At 46.7% G+C, this 20,832-nt stretch overlaps 1 protein-coding gene across 2 annotated transcripts in view; it reads left to right on the top strand.

The window, feature by feature from the left end:
• The window catches only part of stau1 (staufen double-stranded RNA binding protein 1), a 57,554-nt gene extending 37,976 nt beyond the window's left edge, over positions 1-19,578 (top strand). Inside the window, exons 10-17 of one of the 2 annotated variants that reach the window (XR_013788574.1) lie at positions 74-217; positions 6,511-6,657; positions 9,533-9,596; positions 11,672-12,000; positions 12,446-12,568; positions 15,831-15,913; positions 18,360-19,159; positions 19,212-19,578. Coding sequence is in view for 1 of the 2 variants with exons in the window: in XM_079490371.1 (XP_079346497.1) it covers positions 74-217; positions 6,511-6,657; positions 9,533-9,596; positions 11,672-12,000; positions 12,446-12,568; positions 15,831-15,913; positions 18,360-18,450 (981 nt within the window). In the remaining variant the exon portion in view is untranslated. Of the gene's footprint in view, positions 1-73; positions 218-6,510; positions 6,658-9,532; positions 9,597-11,671; positions 12,001-12,445; positions 12,569-15,830; positions 15,914-18,359 lie in introns of both variants that reach the window. The other variant, XM_079490371.1, reaches the window with a different exon arrangement.
• Positions 19,579-20,832: the final 1,254 nt, after the last annotated feature.

Raw genomic sequence — 20,832 nt, 5'->3', positions numbered from 1 at the left:
CCCAGAACTCAATGGTTTCTGCTCTCCTCTGCGTCATATTCTTAACCATGTACTGTACCCCCCCCCCCTCCAGCTGCAGACCAGCCCAGAGTACGGCCAGGGCATGAACCCCATCAGTCGTCTGGCTCAGATCCAACAGGCCAAGAAGGAGAAGGAGCCTGAATACTGCATGGTGACGGAGAGGGGTCTGCCTCGACGCAGGGAGTTCGTCATGCAGGTAAACTACAGCATGGTGACGGAGAGGGGTCTGCCTCGACGCAGGGAGTTCGTCATGCAGGTAAACTACAGCATGGTGACGGAGAGGGGTCTGCCTCGACGCAGGGAGTTCGTCATGCAGGTATAAACTACAGCATGGTGACAGAGAGGGGTCTGCCTCGACGCAGGGAGTTCGTCATGCAGGTATAAACTACAGCATGGTGACGGAGAGGGGTCTGCCTCGACGCAGGGAGTTCGTCATGCAGGTAAACTACAGCATGGTGACGGAGAGGGGTCTGCCTCGACGCAGGGAGTTCGTCATGCAGGTATAAACTACAGCATGGTGACGGAGAGGGGTCTGCCTCGACGCAGGGAGTTCGTCATGCAGGTATAAACTACAGCATGGTGACGGAGAGGGGTCTGCCTCGACGCAGGGAGTTCGTCATGCAGGTATAAACTACAGCATGGTGACGGAGAGGGGTCTGCCTCGACGCAGGGAGTTCGTCATGCAGGTATAAACTACAGCATGGTGACGGAGAGGGGTCTGCCTCGACGCAGGGAGTTCGTCATGCAGGTAAACTACAGCATGGTGACAGAGAGGGGTCTGCCTCGACGCAGGGAGTTAGTCATGTAGGTATAAACTACAGCATGGTGACAGAGGGGTCTGCCTCGACGCAGGGAGTTCGTCATGCAGGTATAAACTACAGCATGGTGACAGAGGGGTCTGCCTCGACGCAGGGAGTTCGTCATGCAGGTATAAACTACAGCATGGTGACGGAGAGGGGTCTGCCTCGACGCAGGGAGTTCGTCATGCAGGTATAAACTACAGCATGGTGACGGAGAGGGGTCTGCCTCGACGCAGGGAGTTCGTCATGCAGGTATAAACTACAGCATGGTGACGGAGAGGGGTCTGCCTCGACGCAGGGAGTTCGTCATGCAGGTATAAACTACAGCATGGTGACGGAGAGGGGTCTGCCTCGACGCAGGGAGTTCGTCATGCAGGTATAAACTACAGCATGGTGACGGAGAGGGGTCTGCCTCGACGCAGGGAGTTCGTCATGCAGGTATAAACTACAGCATGGTGACGGAGAGGGGTCTGCCTCGACGCAGGGAGTTCGTCATGCAGGTATAAACTACAGCATGGTGACGGAGAGGGGTCTGCCTCGACGCAGGGAGTTCGTCATGCAGGTAAACTACAGCATGGTGACGGAGAGGGGTCTGCCTCGACGCAGGGAGTTCGTCATGCAGGTATAAACTACAGCATGGTGACGGAGAGGGGTCTGCCTCGACGCAGGGAGTTCGTCATGCAGGTATAAACTACAGCATGGTGATGGAGAGGGGTCTGCCTCGACGCAGGGAGTTCGTCATGCAGGTAAACTACAGCATGGTGACGGAGAGGGACCTGCCTCGACGCAGGGAGTTCGTCATGCAGGTATAAACTACAGCATGGTGACGGAGAGGGGTCTGCCTCGACGCAGGGAGTTCGTCATGCAGGTGAACTACCAACCAGAGTACTGCATGGTGACTAGGGATGGAGCTCGAAACACGATAACAAGCTTATTGAGTACACGTTATCAATAAGCTTTGGGCTTATTGAGGCGATCAATAAATAAATCGAATTATCCACGTTGGCACAAACATGTGGGTCTAAAAGTGTATTGATACCTGCCAACCAGCGCTGCCCGGGTAAACAATTATGCTTTTAACGTGACAGTATACATATTAACCAGTTAAAGGAGCATTCAGTGATTTGAGTGATTTGGAAAACCACCCAGTCCGCCCCGGTAACAAAATGTGCACATGCACGCTCTACAGTGGGGGGAAGTGCAACAGGCCAACAGCATGTGCACCAAGCCCCGCCCCCACTCGATCATGATTGGAGGCATCCTGATTGGATGAAGGCTTTGCCACCCGCCACCAAAACTGAAACTAGGGGTTTTTTACCCCAGGGGCTCACTGGGGACAGGGAGGAACTCCTTATATGGTCAGCACACTCTATAGTAGGGAGGATTATCCAGAAAAAAAGAAAAAAGAAGTGATATTTAGATTAAGTCAAATCACTGAATATACCTTTAACAGTTTCTTCAATATTTTCCAAAAGTAAAAAGGTAATTGCGTTCCGTCTGTTAGAAAAGTACTGTGTTTGAAGGCCCTCCTAGTAAAAGATACTGGTTCTGTTCAGATGTATTGGTTCTGTTCAGATGTATTGATACTGGTTCTGTTCAGATGTATTGGTTCTGTTCAGATGTATTGGTTCTGTTCAGATGTATTGATACTGGTTCTGTTCAGATGTATTGGTTCTGTTCAGATGTATTGATACTGGTTCTGTTCAGATGTATTGGTTCTGTTCAGATGTATTGATACTGGTTCTGTTCAGATGTATTGGTTCTGTTCAGATGTATTGGTTCTGTTCAGATGTATTGATACTGGTTCTGTTCAGATGTATTGGTTCTGTTCAGATGTATTGGTTCTGTTCAGATGTATTGATACTGGTTCTGTTCAGATGTATTGGTTCTGTTCAGATGTATTGGTTCTGTTCAGATGTATTGGTTCTGTTCAGATGTATTGGTTCTGTTCAGATGTATTGATACTGGTTCTGTTCAGATGTATTGGTTCTGTTCAGATGTATTGGTTCTGTTCAGATGTATTGGTTCTGTTCAGATGTATTGGTTCTGTTCAGATGTATTGGTTCTGTTCAGATGTATTGGTTCTGTTCAGATGTATTGGTTCTGTTCAGATGTATTGGTTCTGTTCAGATGTATTGGTTCTGTTCAGATGTATTGGTTCTGTTCAGATGTATTGGTTCTGTTCAGATGTATTGGTTCTGTTCAGATGTATTGGTTCTGTTCAGATGTATTGGTTCTGTTCAGATGTATTGGTTCTGTTCAGATGTATTGGTTCTGTTCAGATGTATTGGTTCTGTTCAGATGTATTGGTTCTGTTCAGATGTATTGGTTCTGTTCAGATGTATTGGTTCTGTTCAGATGTATTGGTTCTGTTCAGATGTATTGATACCGGTTCTGTTCAGATGTATTGATACCGGTTCTGTTCAGATGTATTGATACCGGTTCTGTTCAGATGTATTGATACCGGTTCTGTTCAGATGTATTGATACCGGTTCTGTTCAGATGTATTGATACTGGTTCTGTTCAGATGTATTGATACTGGTTCTGTTCAGATGTATTGATACCGGTTCTGTTCAGATGTATTGATACCGGTTCTGTTCAGATGTATTGATACCGGTTCTGTTCAGATGTATTGATACTGGTTCTGTTCAGATGTATTGATACCGGTTCTGTTCAGATGTATTGAAAGATACCGATTAAAGATACCGGTTCTGTTCAGATGTATTGATACCGGTTCTGTTCAGATGTATTGATACCGGTTCTGTTCAGATGTATTGAAAGATACCGATTAAAGATACCGGTTCTGTTCAGATGTATTGAAAGATACCGATTAAAGATACCGGTTCTGTTCAGATGTATTGATACCGGTTCTGTTCAGATGTATTGATACCGGTTCTGTTCAGATGTATTGATACCGGTTCTGTTCAGATGTATTGATACTGGTTCTGTTCAGATGTATTGTCGGCTCCCGTCTTTCCACATAATAGAAAATGCTCGATAAGCCTGATCGATAAGGTGCTCGTTATCAATTAAAATTAACAAGCTCCACCCCTAATAGTGACGGAGCGCTATTGTTTTATACCAACAATATATCGATATTGTGACAATATCAGTAACAAGAAGAACCAAGGATGTGTTTTTAAATTAATCTTAAAACCCTTAAACTGCCACTCCCAATAGCAGCTTTTCAGTGACATATATTCATATTTTTAATTCATAATTTTAATGCCAAAAGAAAAATCTGCGATATACACACTATATCTCATTTTGACGGGGCAAGACTATAGTATTGGACACTCAGTCCTGATGGTGGCGGTAACGTCACCATTATGCCGATTCTGACCAAATAGAGCGAGTGAGCGATGACCACTTCCGGTTTGCGATCAAAATATCCGGTAGTATCTTTGCTACTGTGCAGCACCATCAGATGTCCGGAATGCTAAGCTATCATCGTATTTTTTATAACTAAGTCAAATTAAGCTCTGATCAAGCCCAAAATATCACAGCGATGCGTGATCGACCGTGCACGAGCGGATTTCGGCCGGTTTTCGGTAGATTACATCTGCCATTAGCCAAATTAGCCAAAAGTTGTTACATTTTGTTATATTAACCTGGTTAAAATAAAGTTTGTTACATGGTTTTATATAAACATGGTTCAAAGTGAAATGTCCCTGTCGGTGATTACAGCGAGGGACAGACTGACATTATGCCCATGTATATGATTACACGGCTTGGGTGAATGCTTGATTGTGATTGGTCAATCACTGACTGAATTCAGCGATAATGACCGCCGGGATGTCTAATCAAAGCCTCAGAGCACCTGATTGGCTGTGCTGCTTGTTTTCGTTCCGTATCCAACATGACATGATGACAACCATGTAAACCATACATGGGCAACTGGCGGCCCGGGGGCCACATGCGGCCCCCACCAACACTTAATGCGGCCCGCAGGTTAATACTGACTATATTATGTATTTGCAAACATGACCCGCTTTAATTACTTCAGTCTGTCTTTTTTATATCCAATGTATTTCTATTTAGTTCATAAAGTCATCGTAACTATAACTAAATGCATTTGAATTAATTAAATCAAATGTTACTTTTCAAGATTCCAATTAAAAAATAGCCAAAAATAATTCTGGATTTAAATGAAAATATAGCAAAAAATAGCCGATCTACAAGCTCAAAACGCGTCGCACTGCGACGGATTTTGAACTTGTAGATCGGCTATTTTTTTGCTACAACAGTAATATGCAATGTGGCCCCTCTGGAGTTAGTGTGGAAATTTAGTGGCCCTCTCCATCGTCAAAATTGCCCACCCCTGATGTAAACAAACACAGCTAAACGTGGCTCTGAAGAATGTTCTTGAAAACATTTGAAGGGAGAAATAGACGATGCATTAACGGAAAATCTATCCTATTTGATCAACACTTGTTTTCCGAGGCGACTGTTTGTTGTGCCGGATGGACGGCCGCACTCGGCATCAAAAACAAATAATGGATCGCTTTCATTACCGTAAGCAATGAAATACCTTGTTTTGTTGTTACTTTGGTTGTCAATGTATTAACCCATTTTGGGCGGGAACCCCTTTTGGTAGTTAGCATTATGTTATGCTTTAGCTATTGAAATATAGCAGATCTACAAGCTCATATCGCGCCACCGAGTGGCGCGCTATGAGCTTGTAGATCTGCTATTCTTGAAAAGTCGAAGAACGACTGACATAGAAACATAGCTTGTTCAGAAAACTGTCAGGATGTAGAAGACATTTTTAGAATCTGATCTCAGGTCAAAATGGGTTAATGTATTTATTACGTAGCCGTGTAATAAGGAGTATCGATGGTGAGCTGGTCATCGGTTAGAAATACATCCCTTCAGGGGAAAATCCCAGACAATATACTCTTAAAAAACACCATATTTATATACGGTATTACAATTTACAATTTAGGCATTTAGCAGACTCTCTTAATCCAGAGCGACTTACATTAAGCAAGAACAAAAGCATGGGAATACATCACATATATAAAAAGCATTTATGAAGAAACATGCGTAAGCTAAGAACGTAGCTAGAACATATCTATATAATGACACTGTACATATAAACTATACATATATACTATACTATGCTGTACATATATACTATGAAGTGCTATGACTACATACAATGCAATTATTGTGCTGTCTACATGACATGCTATAAGTCTGTATCAAATGCTATCTAAGTCTAAAAAGTGCTGTCTAAGGGGGTAGGGTAAGTGCTATGGGCCATGGTGGAGTCTGAAGAGGTGGGTTTTCAGACTACGGCGGAAGATTGGGAGTGATGCCGCAGTTCTGACTGCCTCTGTAAAGTCCATAAATCAGTCGTGAGGGGCCTGCAGATTGCAGGAATGCCCAATAAGCAGAGAGCTGATCAGGCATTAGGAATACCCAATCAGCAGAGAGCTGATCAGGCATTGGCTACCTTCTGTTCAGCGTCTGTGATAATTGGCAGTCGGCCGTATATGGAGGAGGCGATGCTTCCTGTACCCGTGATCTGTATCCTGAAGCACTTGTCGTAGTTTTACGAGTTTGCGCATCCACTATTGTTTGTGTTCAAGAAGTTCTTGTTAAATGTGAATGCAAATAAAGATGTTAAATGTGTTTGTGTGTGGTTGGTTGCGTGTGTGTGTGTGTGTGTGTGTGTGCGTGCTAGGTGACGGTGTGCAGCCAGTGTGCAGAGGGAATGGGACCCAGTAAGAAGGTGGCCAAGAGGAACGCAGCCGAGAAGATGTTGGAGCTCCTGGGATACAAAGTGCCTCAACCTCAGCCCCCCAAACCTGCCCTCAAAATGGATGAAAAGGTACCTCAGCCCCCCAAACCTGCCCTCAAAATGGATGAAAAGGTACCTCAGCCCCCCAAACCTGCCCTCAAAATGGATGAAAAGGTACCTCAGCCCCCCAAACCTGCCCTCAAAATGGATGAAAAGGTACCTCAGCCCCCCAAACCTGTCCTCAGAACAGATGAAAAGGTACCTCAGCCCCCCAAACCTGCCCTCAGAACAGATGAAAAGGTACCTCAGCCCCCCAAACCTGCCCTCAAAATGGATGAAAAGGTACCTCAGCCCCCCAAACCTGCCCTCAGAACAGATGAAAAGGTACCTCAGCCCCCCAAACCTGCCCTCAAAATGGATGAAAAGGTACCTCAGCCCCCCAAACCTGCCCTCAAAATGGATGAAAAGGTACCTCAGCCCCCCAAACCTGCCCTCAGAACAGATGAAAAGGTACCTCAGCCCCCCAAACCTGCCCTCAAAATGGATGAAAAGGTACCTCAGCCCCCCAAACCTGCCCTCAGAACAGATGAAAAGGTACCTCAGCCCCCCAAACCTGCCCTCAAAATGGATGAAAAGGTACCTCAGCCCCCCAAACCTGCCCTCAGAACAGATGAAAAGGTACCTCAGCCCCCCAAACCTGTCCTCAAAACGGAGGGGCGGGCACGTGGGCATGGTGGCACAGTTGGTAGTGCTGTCGCCTCACAGCTAGAAGGTCCTGGGTTCGATTCCCGCTCGGGCCGCTGTGGGCGCTGGCGGCGTGTTTCCTCCTCTGTGTCATCAGTGTCCATACCCGAGGCGGGGTTGGCGAAAGGGCCTTTCTGTGTGGAGTTTGCATGTTCTCCCTGTGTCCCTTAGGTTATAGGTACCCTCACATGTTCTCCCCGTGTCCCCTAGGGTAGGTACCCTCACATGTTCTCCCCGGGTCCCCTAGGGTAGGTACCCTCGCATGTTATCCCCGGGTCCCCTAGGGTAGGTACCCTCACATGTTCTCCCCGTGTCCCCTAGGGTAGGTACCCTCACATGTTCTCCCCGTGTCCCCTAGGGTAGGTACCCTCACATGTTCTCCCCGTGTCCCCTAGGGTAGGTACCCTCACATGTTCTCCCCGTGTCCCCTAGGGTAGGTACCCTCACATGTTCTCCCCGTGTCCCCTGGAGTAGGTACCCTCACATGTTCTCCCCGTGTCCCCTAGGGTAGGTACCCTCACATGTTCTCCCCGTGTCCCCTAGTGTATAGGTACCCTCACATGTTCTCCCCGTGTCCCCTACGGTACGTACCCTCACAAAAAACATGCAGTAATCCTGGCCATCCGGGGCGCCTGGTGGAGGGGAAAGGAACTGGTTGGAATAACGTGTTCCTTCCACGCGCTACGTCCAACCAGGGAAACTCCCCCCTGTCAGGTGTAAAGGAGCAACTTGGACACTCAGGCATGAAGGAAGCATGAGTTCAAGTCCGTTGCTCCCCCCATGTCCCCCATATATGGGGACTAGGTTGGCGGAGGGTGTGTAGAGCCCAGGATCACATTAGATAATTGACACAGGGGTGAAAAATGGGTTACAACATCGTGGGATAAAAATTATAAGGTAAAAAAACAGATGAAAAGCCGATTACATATAGTTTTGGGGGTCCTTGACATGGAATATTGAGCACCACTGATACAGAAACATGAGGTTTTTCAGATTTTTTTCATGATTTAGAAGATATTTTTAAAATTTCGGCCTCAGTCCAAAATGGGTGAAGGTATTGAATTCAAAGACGGTGCCAAAACACTGTTTTTTTTTTTAGTACACATTGCCCTAAAAATATGAATACTATGTAGCAATGTTACACAGCGGGAAAATCACTCCAATCCACGTGACGTGTTGAAAACATTGAACATTGTTCAGAATGTCGTCTGTTGATGGAAACATTTAGACCTGAGGCCGATTCTAAAACCCCAGTAAGGGCGAAATCCATTTATTTTCATGTCAAGGACCCCTAGAATGATCTGTATTTTCATGTCAAGGACCCCTAGAATGATCTGTATTTGACCCCTAGAATGATCTGTATTTTCATGTCAAGGACCCCTAGAATGATCTGTATTTTCATGTCAAGGACCCCTAGAATGATCTGTATTTGGACCCCTAGAATGATCTGTATTTGGACCCCTAGAATGATCTGTATTTGGACCCCTAGAATGATCTGTATTTGACCCCTAGAATGATCTGTATTTGACCCCTAGAATGATCTGTATTTGACCCCTAGAATGATCTGTATTTGGACCCCTAGAATGATCTGTATTTCCATGTCAAGGACCCCTAGAATGATCTGTATTTGGCCGCCGACCCCCATCTGTAACTGTGTTGTGTTGGTGTTTGAGTTTAAAACGTTCGCTCTGAAAGAATATATTTTCAAAGATATGCGCCACATTTCTACGATTTTTCAAAAATAGCAGATCTACAAGCTTGTAGCGCGGCCGCGCTATGAGCTTGTACATCTGCTATTTTTCAATAGCTATAGTATAACTAAGGGTTTAAATTTAAAAATGACAAACAGCAGATCTACAAGCTCAAAATGTGTCTCTTTTGTGACCTTTTAAATGGTAAATAGTGCATTTATATAGCGCCTTTATCCAAGGCGCTTTACATAGATTGTGCATTACATTCACCCATTCATTCACACACACACACACACACACACACACACACACATTCACACACCGATGGCAGCGGAAACCATGCAAGGCACCAACCTGCACATCGGGAGCAACTAGGGGTTCAAGAGTCTTGCTCAAGGACACTTCGTCACTAACTCTGGGGGAGCCCACAGGGATCGAACTGGCAACCTCGCGGTTTACCATCCGGCCACTCTACCGCTGAGTCACCGCCGCCCCACCTTTTCATTGTGTGATTTCTATTGTCTCTTTAGGTTCCAATAAAGAAACCGGGAGACGGACGCAAAGTGACCTTCTTTGAGGAGGAAGCCACCATGGGTGAGTACCGTTTACCATACATCTTAACACTTCAGAGTAAAAGCAGAGTATGCAAGAGAAACATTTGGAGTGAGTCTACAGTTCTGACTGCATTGGGGAGGTTATTCCACAGTTTCGGAGACAGGGGGGAGACTCTAGGGCGTGTGGAGCGTTGTCCAGGGTGTTTTAAAGAAGGGAGAAGAGTCTAGGACGTGTGGAGCGTTGTCCAGGGTGTTTTAAAGAAGGGAGAAGAGTCTGTGTCGTGTGGAGCGTTGTCCAGGGTGTTTTAGAGAAGGGAGAAGAGTCTAGGATGATTGGAGCGTTGTCCAGGGTGTTTTAGAGAAGGGAGAAGAGTCTGGGACGTGTGGAGCGTTGTCCAGGGTGTTTTAGAGAAGGGAGAAGAGTCTGGGACGTGTGGAGCATTGTCCAGGGTGTTTTAAAGAAGGGAGAAGAGTCTAGGACGTGTGGAGCGTTGTCCAGGGTGTTTTAGAGAATGGAGAAGAGTCTGTGACGTGTGGAGCGTTGTCCAGGGTGTTTTAAAGAAGGGAGAAGAGTCTGGGACGTGTGGAGCGTTGTCCAGGGTGTTTTAAAGAAGGGAGAAGAGTCTAGGACGTGTGGAGCGTTGTCCAGGGTGTTTTAAAGACGGGAGAAGAGTCTAGGACGTGTGGAGCGTTGTCCAGGGTGTTTTAGAGAAGGGAGAAGAGTCTAGGATGATTGGAGCGTTGTCCAGGGTGTTTTAGAGAAGGGAGAAGAGTCTGGGACGTGTGGAGCATTGTCCAGGGTGTTTTAAAGAAGGGAGAAGAGTCTAGGACATGTGGAGCGTTGTCCAGGGTGTTTTAGAGAATGGAGAAGAGTCTGTGACGTGTGGAGCGCTGTCCAGGGTGTTTTAGAGAAGGGAGAAGAGTCTAGGATGATTGGAGCGTTGTCCAAGGGTGTTTTAGAGAAGGGAGAAGAGTCTGGGACGTGTGGAGCGTTGTCCAGGGCGTTTTAGAGTAGGGAGAAGAGTCTGGGACGTGTGGAGCGTTGTCCAGGGTGTTTTAGAGAAGGGAGAAGAGTATGGGACGTGTGGAGTGTTGTCCAGGGTGTTTTAGAGAAGGGAGAAGAGTCTAGGACGTGTTGAGCGTTGTCCAGGGTGTTTTAGAGAAGGGAGAAGAGTCTAGGACGTGTGGAGCGTTGTCCAGGGTGTTTTAGAGAAGGGAGAAGAGTCTGGGACGTGTGGAGCGTTGTCCAGGGTGTTTTAGAGAAGGGAGAAGAGTCTGGGACGTGTGGAGCGTTGTCCAGGGCGTTTTAGAGAAGGGAGAAGAGTCTGGGACGTGTGGAGCGTTGTCCAGGGTGTTTTAGAGAAGGGCGAAGAGTCTGGGACGTGTGGAGCGTTGTCCAGGGTGTTTTAGAGAAGGGAGAAGAGTCTGGGACGTGTGGAGCGCTGTCCAGGGTGTTTTAGAGAAGGGAGAAGAGTCTTGGACGTGTGGAGCGTTGTCCAGGGTGTTTTAGAGAAGGGAGAAGAGTCTGGGACGTGTGGAGCGTTGTCCAGGGTGTTTTAGAGAAGGGAGAAGAGTCTAGGACGTGTGGAGCATTGTCCAGGGTGTTTTAGAGAAGGGAGAAGAGTCTAGGACGTGTGGAGCGTTGTCCAGGGTGTTTTAGAGAAGGGAGAAGAGTCTGGGACGTGTGGAGCGTTGTCCAGGGTGTTTTAGAGAAGGGAGAAGAGTCTGGGACGTGTGGAGCGTTGTCCAGGGTGTTTTAGAGAAGGGAGAAGAGTCTGGGACGTGTGGAGCGTTGTCCAGGCTGTTTTAGAGAAGGGAGAAGAGTCTAGGACGTGTGGAGCGTTGTCCAGGGTGTTTTAGAGAAGGGAGAAGAGTATGGGACGTGTGGAGTGTTGTCCAGGGTGTTTTAGAGAAGGGAGAAGAGTCTAGGACGTGTGGAGCGTTGTCCAGGGTGTTTTAGAGAAGGGAGAAGAGTCTAGGACGTGTGGAGCGTTGTCCAGGGTGTTTTAGAGAAGGGAGAAGAGTCTGGGACGTGTGGAGCGTTGTCCAGGGTGTTTTAGAGAAGGGAGAAGAGTCTCTAGTCTAAACCCTGTCTGTGGGTCACTCTCCCAATAGGCGCCAAGGAGGAGGACTACCGGCTGCCTTACCTGCACCACCAGCAGCTCCCGGCGGGCATCCTGCCCATGGTGCCCGAGGTGGCCCAGGCGGTGGGGGCGTCGTGCCACAGCCAGCTGCACGGCAAGGACTACAAGCGGCCGGCGCCCAACCCGGCCGTGGCCACCCTCACCGCCATGATCGCCAACGAGCTGCTGTACGCGGGCACTTCGCCCACTGCCGAGACCGTCCTGAAGAACGGCAACCAGCTGAGCCCCGCGCTGCCCCACGGCCCGCTGACCAGACCCTCGGAGCAGCTGGGCTTCCTGGCCTCGGTGCAGGGTCTGCAGGTACGTTACGCAGCGCTTTGAGACCCACTGGTGGGTTTTTTTGGCAGCAATTTTTGTCACAAAAAAATTGTCACCTGGAATGTTTTAGCGTTACTCTAGTTTTAGTCGACTAAGTGTCATGCGATTTTGGTCGACTAAATCTACAGTTGATTTAGTCGACAAACGTGTTTTGACGGGCCTTGATGCCGTCGTAATGACTGATTTTACACTTGCTGAAAATATCAGATCTACATGCTGTTTATGTAGACAGATGCCAGGTCAAGTTGTAGACCTGGCTACATGCCTAAACTGTAAATTGAATCAATTGATTTGATTAAAATTTCGGTTTTGAGATCCGTCACCTTGTATTTTCAAAGGAATGGTCATATCTGCAAGCTTGTAGATCGGCTATTATTGATACAGAGATAATGTGACATTGATGTTTATATTTTAACTTCTCTTGCAGGTGGAATACAAAGACTTCCCCAAAAACAACAAGAATGAGTTTGTGTCGCTGATAAACTGCTCCTCCCAACCCCCGCTCATCAGCCACGGCATCGGCAAGGATGTGGACTCTTGTCACGACATGGTGAGTCTGTCACGACATGATGAGTCTGTCACCGTATGGTGAGTCTGTCACCGTATGGTGAGTCTGTCACCGTACGGTGAGTCTGTCACCGTATGGTGAGTCTGTCACCATATGGTGAGTTTGTCACCGTATGGTGAGTCTGTCACCGTATGGTGAGTCTGTCACGACATGGTGAGTCTGTCACCATATGGTGAGTCTGTCACGACATGGTGAGTCTGTCACCATATGGTGAGTCTGTCACGACATGGTGAGTCTGTCACCATATGGTGAGTCTGTCACGACATGGTGAGTCTGTCACCATATGGTGAGTCTGTCACGACATGGTGAGTCTGTCACCATATGGTGAGTCTGTCACGACATGGTGAGTCTGTCACCATATGGTGAGTCTGTCACGACATGGTGAGTCTGTCACCATATGGTGAGTCTGTCACGACATGGTGAGTCTGTCACCATATGGTGAGTCTGTCACGACATGGTGAGTCTGTCACCATATGGTGAGTTTGTCACGACATGGTGAGTCTGTCACCATATGGTGAGTTTGTCACGACATGGTGAGTCTGTCACCATATGGTGAGTCTGTCACGACATGGTGAGTCTGTCACCATATGGTGAGTTTGTCACGACATGGTGAGTCTGTCACCATATGTGACCAAATCTGACTGAGGGACTGCCATTGGATTTTTTTTTAATTTTTTTGTTCTTTCATGTCATATGAAAGCAGGGAATCATAGCTTCAAATTGACATATTGGTTGTTCAGTTTGACCCGCCAGTTTTGGAGATATGGCTTATAGAGTAATGTCTTGCAGAAAACGAGTTGAGAAAACGGGCTTGAAAAGGTTCACTTCTGTGGTCTCTAACATTACACCTAGCTACATGTTTGAGCATTTATTTCATATTTACAGCTCTAACACTTATTTCAGACATGCTCTAGTGTGTGAAGAGTCTGCCTGTGCTATTAACTCATTTTGGAAAAAAGAAAGAAAAGCTGGAGGTTGCGCGATGGCAGTCTCTCAGTCAAATCTGGTCACATACGGTGAGTCTGTCACCATACGGTGAGTCTGTCACCATATGGTGAGAGTCTGTCACCATACGGTGAGTCTGTCACCATATGGTGAGAGTCTGTCACCATACGGTGAGTCTGTCACCATACGGTGAGTCTGTCACCATATGGTGAGTCTGTCACCATACGGTGAGTCTGTCACCATAGGGTGAGTCTGTCACCATATGGTGAGAGTCTGTCACCATACGGTGAGTCTGTCACCATACGGTGAGTCTGTCACCATATGGTGAGTCTGTCACCATAGGGTGAGTCTGTCACCATAGGGTGAGTCTGTCACCATACGGTGAGTCTGTCACCATACGGCGAGTCTGTCACCATACGGTGAGTCTGTCACCATATGGTGAGTCTGTCACCATACGGTGAGTCTGTCACCATACAGTGAGTCTGTCTCCATACGGTGAGTCTGTCACCATACGGTGAGTCTGTCTCCATACGGTGAGTCTGTCACCATACAGTGAGTCTGTCTCCATACGGTGAGTCTGTCTCCATACGGTGAGTCTGTCTCCATACGGTGAGTCTGTCTCCATACGGTGAGTCTGTCACCATACGGTGAGTCTGTCACCATACGGTGAGTCTGTCACCATACGGTGAGTCTGTCACCATACGGCGAGTCTGTCACCATACGACGAGTCTGTCACCATACGGCGAGTCTGTCACCATACGGCGAGTCTGTCTCCATACGGTGAGTCTGTCTCCATACGGTGAGTCTGTCACCATACGGTGAGTCTGTCACCATACGGTGAGTCTGTCTCCATACGGTGAGTCTGTCACCATACGGTGAGTCTGTCACCATACGGTGAGTCTGTCACCATACGGTGAGTCTGTCACCATACGGCGAGTCTGTCACCATACGGTGAGTCTGTCACCATACGGTGAGTCTGTCACCATACGGTGAGTCTGTCTCCGACACAAGTGTCTAACCAATAGGGTGTAATGTTCCTTCCAATGACTAGTCTAAACTAAGTACTGCACCCTTCTAAACAGGCTGTGTAATGTAATGTTGTTGTTCCTTCTAACCAACAGGCTGTGTAATGTAATGTAATGTAATGTAATGTAATGTAATGTAATGTAATTAGGGATGTCGGTAACGGTTAATTTGCCAGCCGGGTAGCCGATGGCATTATCCGGTTAATTAACGGGTTTTTTTTATTTTTTTTTAATAGGCTACCCCAAATGTAATATGCATGTATAGGCTACATAATTAAAGTTGGTAGATGAATGGTATACATTTATTTATGTTCCTTTTTAAAAGACAAACAAAAAAGCAACATTTAACAATATAAATAAATTGTTGTAGGCTTAATCATCAATAAACAACGCATCGCATCTGCATGCTTGCATCTGCGCGTCTACAGTACAGAGGTCCGCCGGTTCTAGTCCAAAACATAAATAAGTCCAGTCCAGATCTGAGCAGCCTATACCTATAAAGCCACTGGACGCAATATGGGCTAAGCCTTTTTTTATTATTAAGGAAGATCAGCATGCATGTCACCGTGTTCTGTTTGTTGACTTTTCGCTGACGAGAAAACCCTCAAACATCGATGGCACATGGCTAACGTGTGGGGAGGAGGAGGAGGAGGAAGCGGCGATGGCTGTAAACGTTCTAATAATGGATTTAATAATGCCAAGTAGGTCTCTGCATTGATACGGTCGACATGTTGTGTTAATCTCGTCTCGCTGTCACTCGCTTGGCTTAAGTTTTGACTACCGCAAAGCTACCGTTGTAGCCAACTAGCCTGTGGGCGCGTTCGGAAATAGCGCACTGAGCCCACTGCGCAATGCAAACTAATAGGCGAGTGCGCTCCGGTGTGGTATTTCCGAACGCGCCCATTGAAGTACAACAGAAAACTTTGGGACATTGCGGGGACAGAAAACAGCGCCCGAGCGCTGCTGTTCATGCAGCCTGGAGTGTGACAAGCTGGCCGGCGCAAATAATAGCAATTTTAGGCATGTGTGCAACATGACAACTGTTTTAAAGTATTGTACAGTCTCTGTAATGTTTATGTTGTACTATTACTAAAAACGATCTAAAATAAAAGGGATTTAAGATCAGAACACGCATTTATTATTATGCAAATGAACCGTAAAGCTGATAAGCATACTCGGATATTTCTTAACGGTCGGCTAACCGGCTAGCCGGTTAACCCCCGACATCCCTAAATGTAATGTAATGTAATGTTGTTGTTCCTTCTAACCAACAGGCTGCGTTGAATATTCTGAAGTTACTGTCAGAGCTGGACCAGCAGCAGCCCAACGACAGGACAGGAAACGGACCAATCTCTGGGTAAAGACAACCACATTACGTCCCTAGTAGGGCTGTCAGTCTCTGGGTAAAGACAACCACATTACGTCCCTAGTAGGGCTGTCAGTCTCTGGGTAAAGACAACCACATTATGTCCTACTAGGGCTGTCTATCTCTGGGTAAAGACAACCACATTACGTCCCTAGTAGGGCTGTCAGTCTCTGGGTAAAGACAACCACATTATGTCCCTAGTAGGGCTGTCTATCTCTGGGTAAAGACAACCACATTACGTCCCTAGTAGGGCTGTCAGTCTCTGGTTAAAGACAACCACATTATGTCCCTAGTAGGGCTGTCAGTCTCTGGGTAAAGACAACCGCATTATGTCCCTAGTAGGGCTGTCTATCTCTGGGTAAAGACAACCACATTACGTCCCTAGTAGGGCTGTCAGTCTCTGGTTAAAGACAACCACATTATGTCCCTAGTAGGGCTGTCTATCTCTGGGTAAAGACAACCACATTACGTCCCTAGTAGGGCTGTCAGTCTCTGGTTAAAGACAACCACATTATGTCCCTAGTAGCTCAGTCTCTGGGTAAAGACAACCGCATTATGTCCCTAGTAGGGCTGTCTATCTCTGGGTAAAGACAACCACATTACGTCCCTAGTAGGGCTGTCAGTCTCTGGTTAAAGACAACCACATTACGTCCCTAGTAGGGCTGTCAGTCTCTGGGTAAAGACAACCGCATTACGTCCCTAGTAGGGCTGTCAGTCTCTGGGTAAAGACAACCACATTACATCCCTAGTAGGGCTGTCAGTCTCTGGGTAAAGACAACCCCATTACGTCCCTAGTAGGGCTGTCTATCTCTGGGTAAAGACAAGCACATTACGTCCCTAGTAGATCTGCCAGTCTCTGGGTAAAGACAACCACATTACGTCCCTAGTAGGGCTGTCTATCTCTGGGTAAAGACAACCACATTACGTCCCTAGTAGGGCTGTCTATCTCTGGGTAAAGACAACCACATTACGTCCCTAGTAGATCTGTCAGTCTCTGGGTAAAGACAACCACATTACGTCCCTAGCAGGGCTGTCTGTCTCTGGGTAAAGACAACCACATTACGTCCCTAGTAGGGCTGTCAGTCTCTGGGTAAAGACAACCACATTACGTCCCTAGTAGGGCTGTCAGTCTCTGGGTAAAGACAACCACATTACGTCCCTAGTAGGGCTGTCTATCTCTGGGTAAAGACAACCACATTACGTCCCTAGTAGGGCTGTCAGTCTCTGGGTAAAGACAACCACATTACGTCCCTAGTAGGGCTGTCTCTGGGTAAAGACAACCACATTATGTCCTACTAGGGCTGTCTATCTCTGGGTAAAGACAACCACATTACGTCCCTAGTAGGGCTGTCAGTCTCTGGTTAAAGACAACCACATTATGTCCCTAGTAGGGCTGTCAGTCTCTGGGTAAAGACAACCACATTACGTCCCTAGTAGGGCTGTCTCTGGGTAAAGACAACCGCATTACGTCCCTAGTAGGGCTGTCAGTCTCTGGGTAAAGACAACCACATTACGTCCCTAGTAGGGCTGTCAGTCTCTGGGTAAAGACAACCACATTACGTCCCTAGTAGGGCTGTCAGTCTCTGGGTAAAGACGACCGCATTACGTCCCTAGTAGGGCTGTCAGTCTCTGGGTAAAGACAACTACATTACGTCCCTAGTAGGGCTGTCAGTCTCTGGGTAAAGACAACCACATTACGTCCCTAGTAGGGCTGTCAGTCTCTGGGTAAAGACAACCACATTACGTCCCTAGTAGGGCTGTCGGTCTCTGGGTAAAGACAACCACATTACGTCCCTAGTAGGGCTGTCTCTGGGTAAAGACAACCACATTACGTCCCTAGTAGGGCTGTCAGTCTCTGGTTAAAGACAACCACATTACGTCCCTAGTAGGGCTGTCTCTGGGTAAAGACAACCACATTACGTCCCCAGTCCCTACTAAAGTTTATTCATGTTATTTATCATAACTGCCCTGTGAAGATTAGGTAGCCTAAAAAACAAAACCGAAAGACAAACGAAAAATAAAAGACAAACGGAAATATGTTTTATTCACATGTTCCAATGGGTAGTCTAGTGCCAAAAACACAATCGAGTCGTCAATAATCGCAATTATTTTTTGCAGGACAATCAGTCGTCAACTTAAATGTTTGTAATCGCGACAGCCCTGCAGTCGACTTAACCCATTTTGACCTGAGATCAGATTCTAAAAATGTCTTCTACATCCTGACAGTTTTCTGAAAAAGCTATGTTTCTATGTCAGTCGTTCTTCGTTTTTTCAAAAATAGCAGACCTACAAGCTCGTAGCGCGCCACTCGGTGGCGCTCTATGAGCTTGTAGATCTGCTATTTTTCAATAGCTAAGACACGCACCACATAATGCATAACATACACGCCCAAAATGTGTTGATGTTAATGAACGGCGTTGTTGTTTTTTCTCTGCAGGTGCGGCAAGCAGCAGGAAATGGATACGGAGTCGCTCCTCAAACAGGCTAACTCAAGCACCTTGGCACAGACTCTGGACGGCACCGTTTAGGAAGAACGCACAAACACAAACACACCACGACGGGTCGTCTCGACAAGAAAGCACTAGAGAAAACTCGCACTGTGTTCTGGATGTTTAAAGAAGACCGACTTTTACACTTGGTTTGCGCGCCGGAAATGGCAATGGTATCGACGAGCTTGTAACATCTGTACGGAGCCCTGGAGTGGCCATCGATATAGATATATATATATATATATATATATATCTTTATATATATATAACATCTGTACGGAGCCCTGGAGTGGATATATATATATATATATATATATATATATATATATATATATATATATATATATATATAAAAAAAAAAATCTTTTTTTTTTATGCCAATTCGATATCTCGAAATGGTAACTTGTGGACTCAAAATACTATTTCGTGCTCTCGAATTACTAATTTATCTCCCGATCTCGAACTAATAACTCGTTTCGAATTGCTAATTCCAGATCACGATCACAGATAGTATTTCGAAGACCACAAGTTACTAATTTGCGATCTCGAATTAGCATCCCAAAAACCTTCTCTCCCTCGATGGCCACTCCAGGCCTCCAGGGGTACCTCTGCGATGTCCGGTTCCCTCTCGATGGTCACTCCAGGTCTCCAGGGGTACCTCTGTGATGTCCGGATCTCTCCCGATGGTCACTCCAGGCCTCCAGGGGTACCTCTGCGATGTCCGGTTCCCTCTCGATGGTCACTCCAGGTCTCCAGGGGTACCTCTGCGATGTCCGGTTCCCTCTCGATGGTCACTCCAGGTCTCCGTACCTCTGCGATGTCCGGTGCGCAAAACTTTAGTATAAATCACTTTGGAAGTCTACAGCTCGCTTTGTTTTAGGAGGGGGGCGGGGCGGCCGTAGGCTTTCTAAAGCCAACACTGTTTCATATATTAAGATGTTTAAGGGGGGGAGGGGCGGCCGTAGGCTTTCTAAAGCCAACACTGTTTCATATATTAAGATGTTTAATCGCAATGTTCACAGTTAAGCAAGATTGTTAAAGAGAAAAAAAAGGATGTTTTCTTTGATGTTGTTTAATTGTATACATTATTTATTATTATTTTTTATTTGTATTGCTTTGCGTTAAATGCGGCTGCATCCTAGTCGAGTAAAAAGTAGAACGAAACGATGAACGTGGAAGCTTTTTCTTTTTCTTCGTTTATCTTCATGGCTAGAGCTCGTTGTTAGTTTTGTTTTGTTTTGTTTGTTTCTTTTAATTTCCTCGTTTAGAGAGACTTGCTTTGCTCTGGGGGTGTTTTATGTTGTAGCCCAAACAGGAGTACTTGGCCCCCCAACATGAGGTTGTTTCCCTCTCTCCCTCGCCCCCTTGAAGCTTTATGTTGTAGCCCAAACAGGAGTACTTGGCCCCCCAACAGGAGGTTGTTTCCCTCTCTCCCTCGCCCCCTTGAAGCATTATGTTGTAGCCCAAACAGGAGTACTTGGCCCCCCAACATGAGGTTGTTTCCCTCTCTCCCTCGCCCCCTTGAAGCTTCATGTTGTAGCCCAAACAGGAGTACTTGGCCCCCCAACATGAGGTTGTTTCCCTCTCTCCCTCGCCCCCTTGAAGCATCATGTTGTAGCCCAAACAGGAGTACTTGGCCCCCCAACATGAGGCTGTTTCCCTCTCTCCCTCGCCCCCTTGAAGCATTATGTTGTAGCCCAAACAGGAGTACTTGGCCCCCCAACATGAGGTTGTTTCCCTCTCTCCCTCGCCCCCTTGAAGCATTATGTTGTAGCCCAAACAGGAGTACTTGGCCCCCCAACATGAGGTTGTTTCCATCTCTTCCTAGCCCCCTTGAAGCTTTGAAACCATGGGCATTATTTATCTTGATCGCATTCCTGGAAGAATAATCAAAACATGTGAAATGGGGCGCGGCGTTCAGGGTAGCATCGCAGGCTACCCGCAAATTGCAGCACGGCAACTTATGAAGTATTGAAAACCAACGGAACCAAATGGACCCCATTCGTTCACTGTCAGAGTTACAGATCTGTATAAGGGTCCATTTTGACCCTTTCAGGGAACCAACACTGACAGTCCCTTTGCTCAACACCATAAGATGTACAGTTTTGTATCTAGCTATTAACCCATTTTGAGATCAGATTCTAAAAATGTCTTCTACATCCTGACAGTTTTCTGAAAAAGCTATGTTTCTATGTCAGTGGTTCTTCGGTTTTAAAAAAATAGCAGACCTACAAGCTCGTAGCGCGCCACTCGGTGGCGCGCTATGAGCTTGTAGATCTGCTATTCTTCAATAGCTAAAGCATAACATAATGCTAACACCAAAAGGGGTTCCTGCCCAGAATGGGTTAAACGAAAGCTTTGCAGATTTGCCTTTTTTCCCCGAGATGAATGTGAACGTGTCCCCGAGAAGACGAAGACGAA

This window comes from Electrona antarctica (genome assembly GCF_951216825.1).
Source record: "Electrona antarctica genome assembly, chromosome: 21".
Lineage (NCBI taxonomy): Eukaryota > Metazoa > Chordata > Actinopteri > Myctophiformes > Myctophidae > Electrona > Electrona antarctica.
Note: the sequence above shows the minus strand (reverse complement) of the source record. Positions and strands in the feature narration are given on the sequence as shown.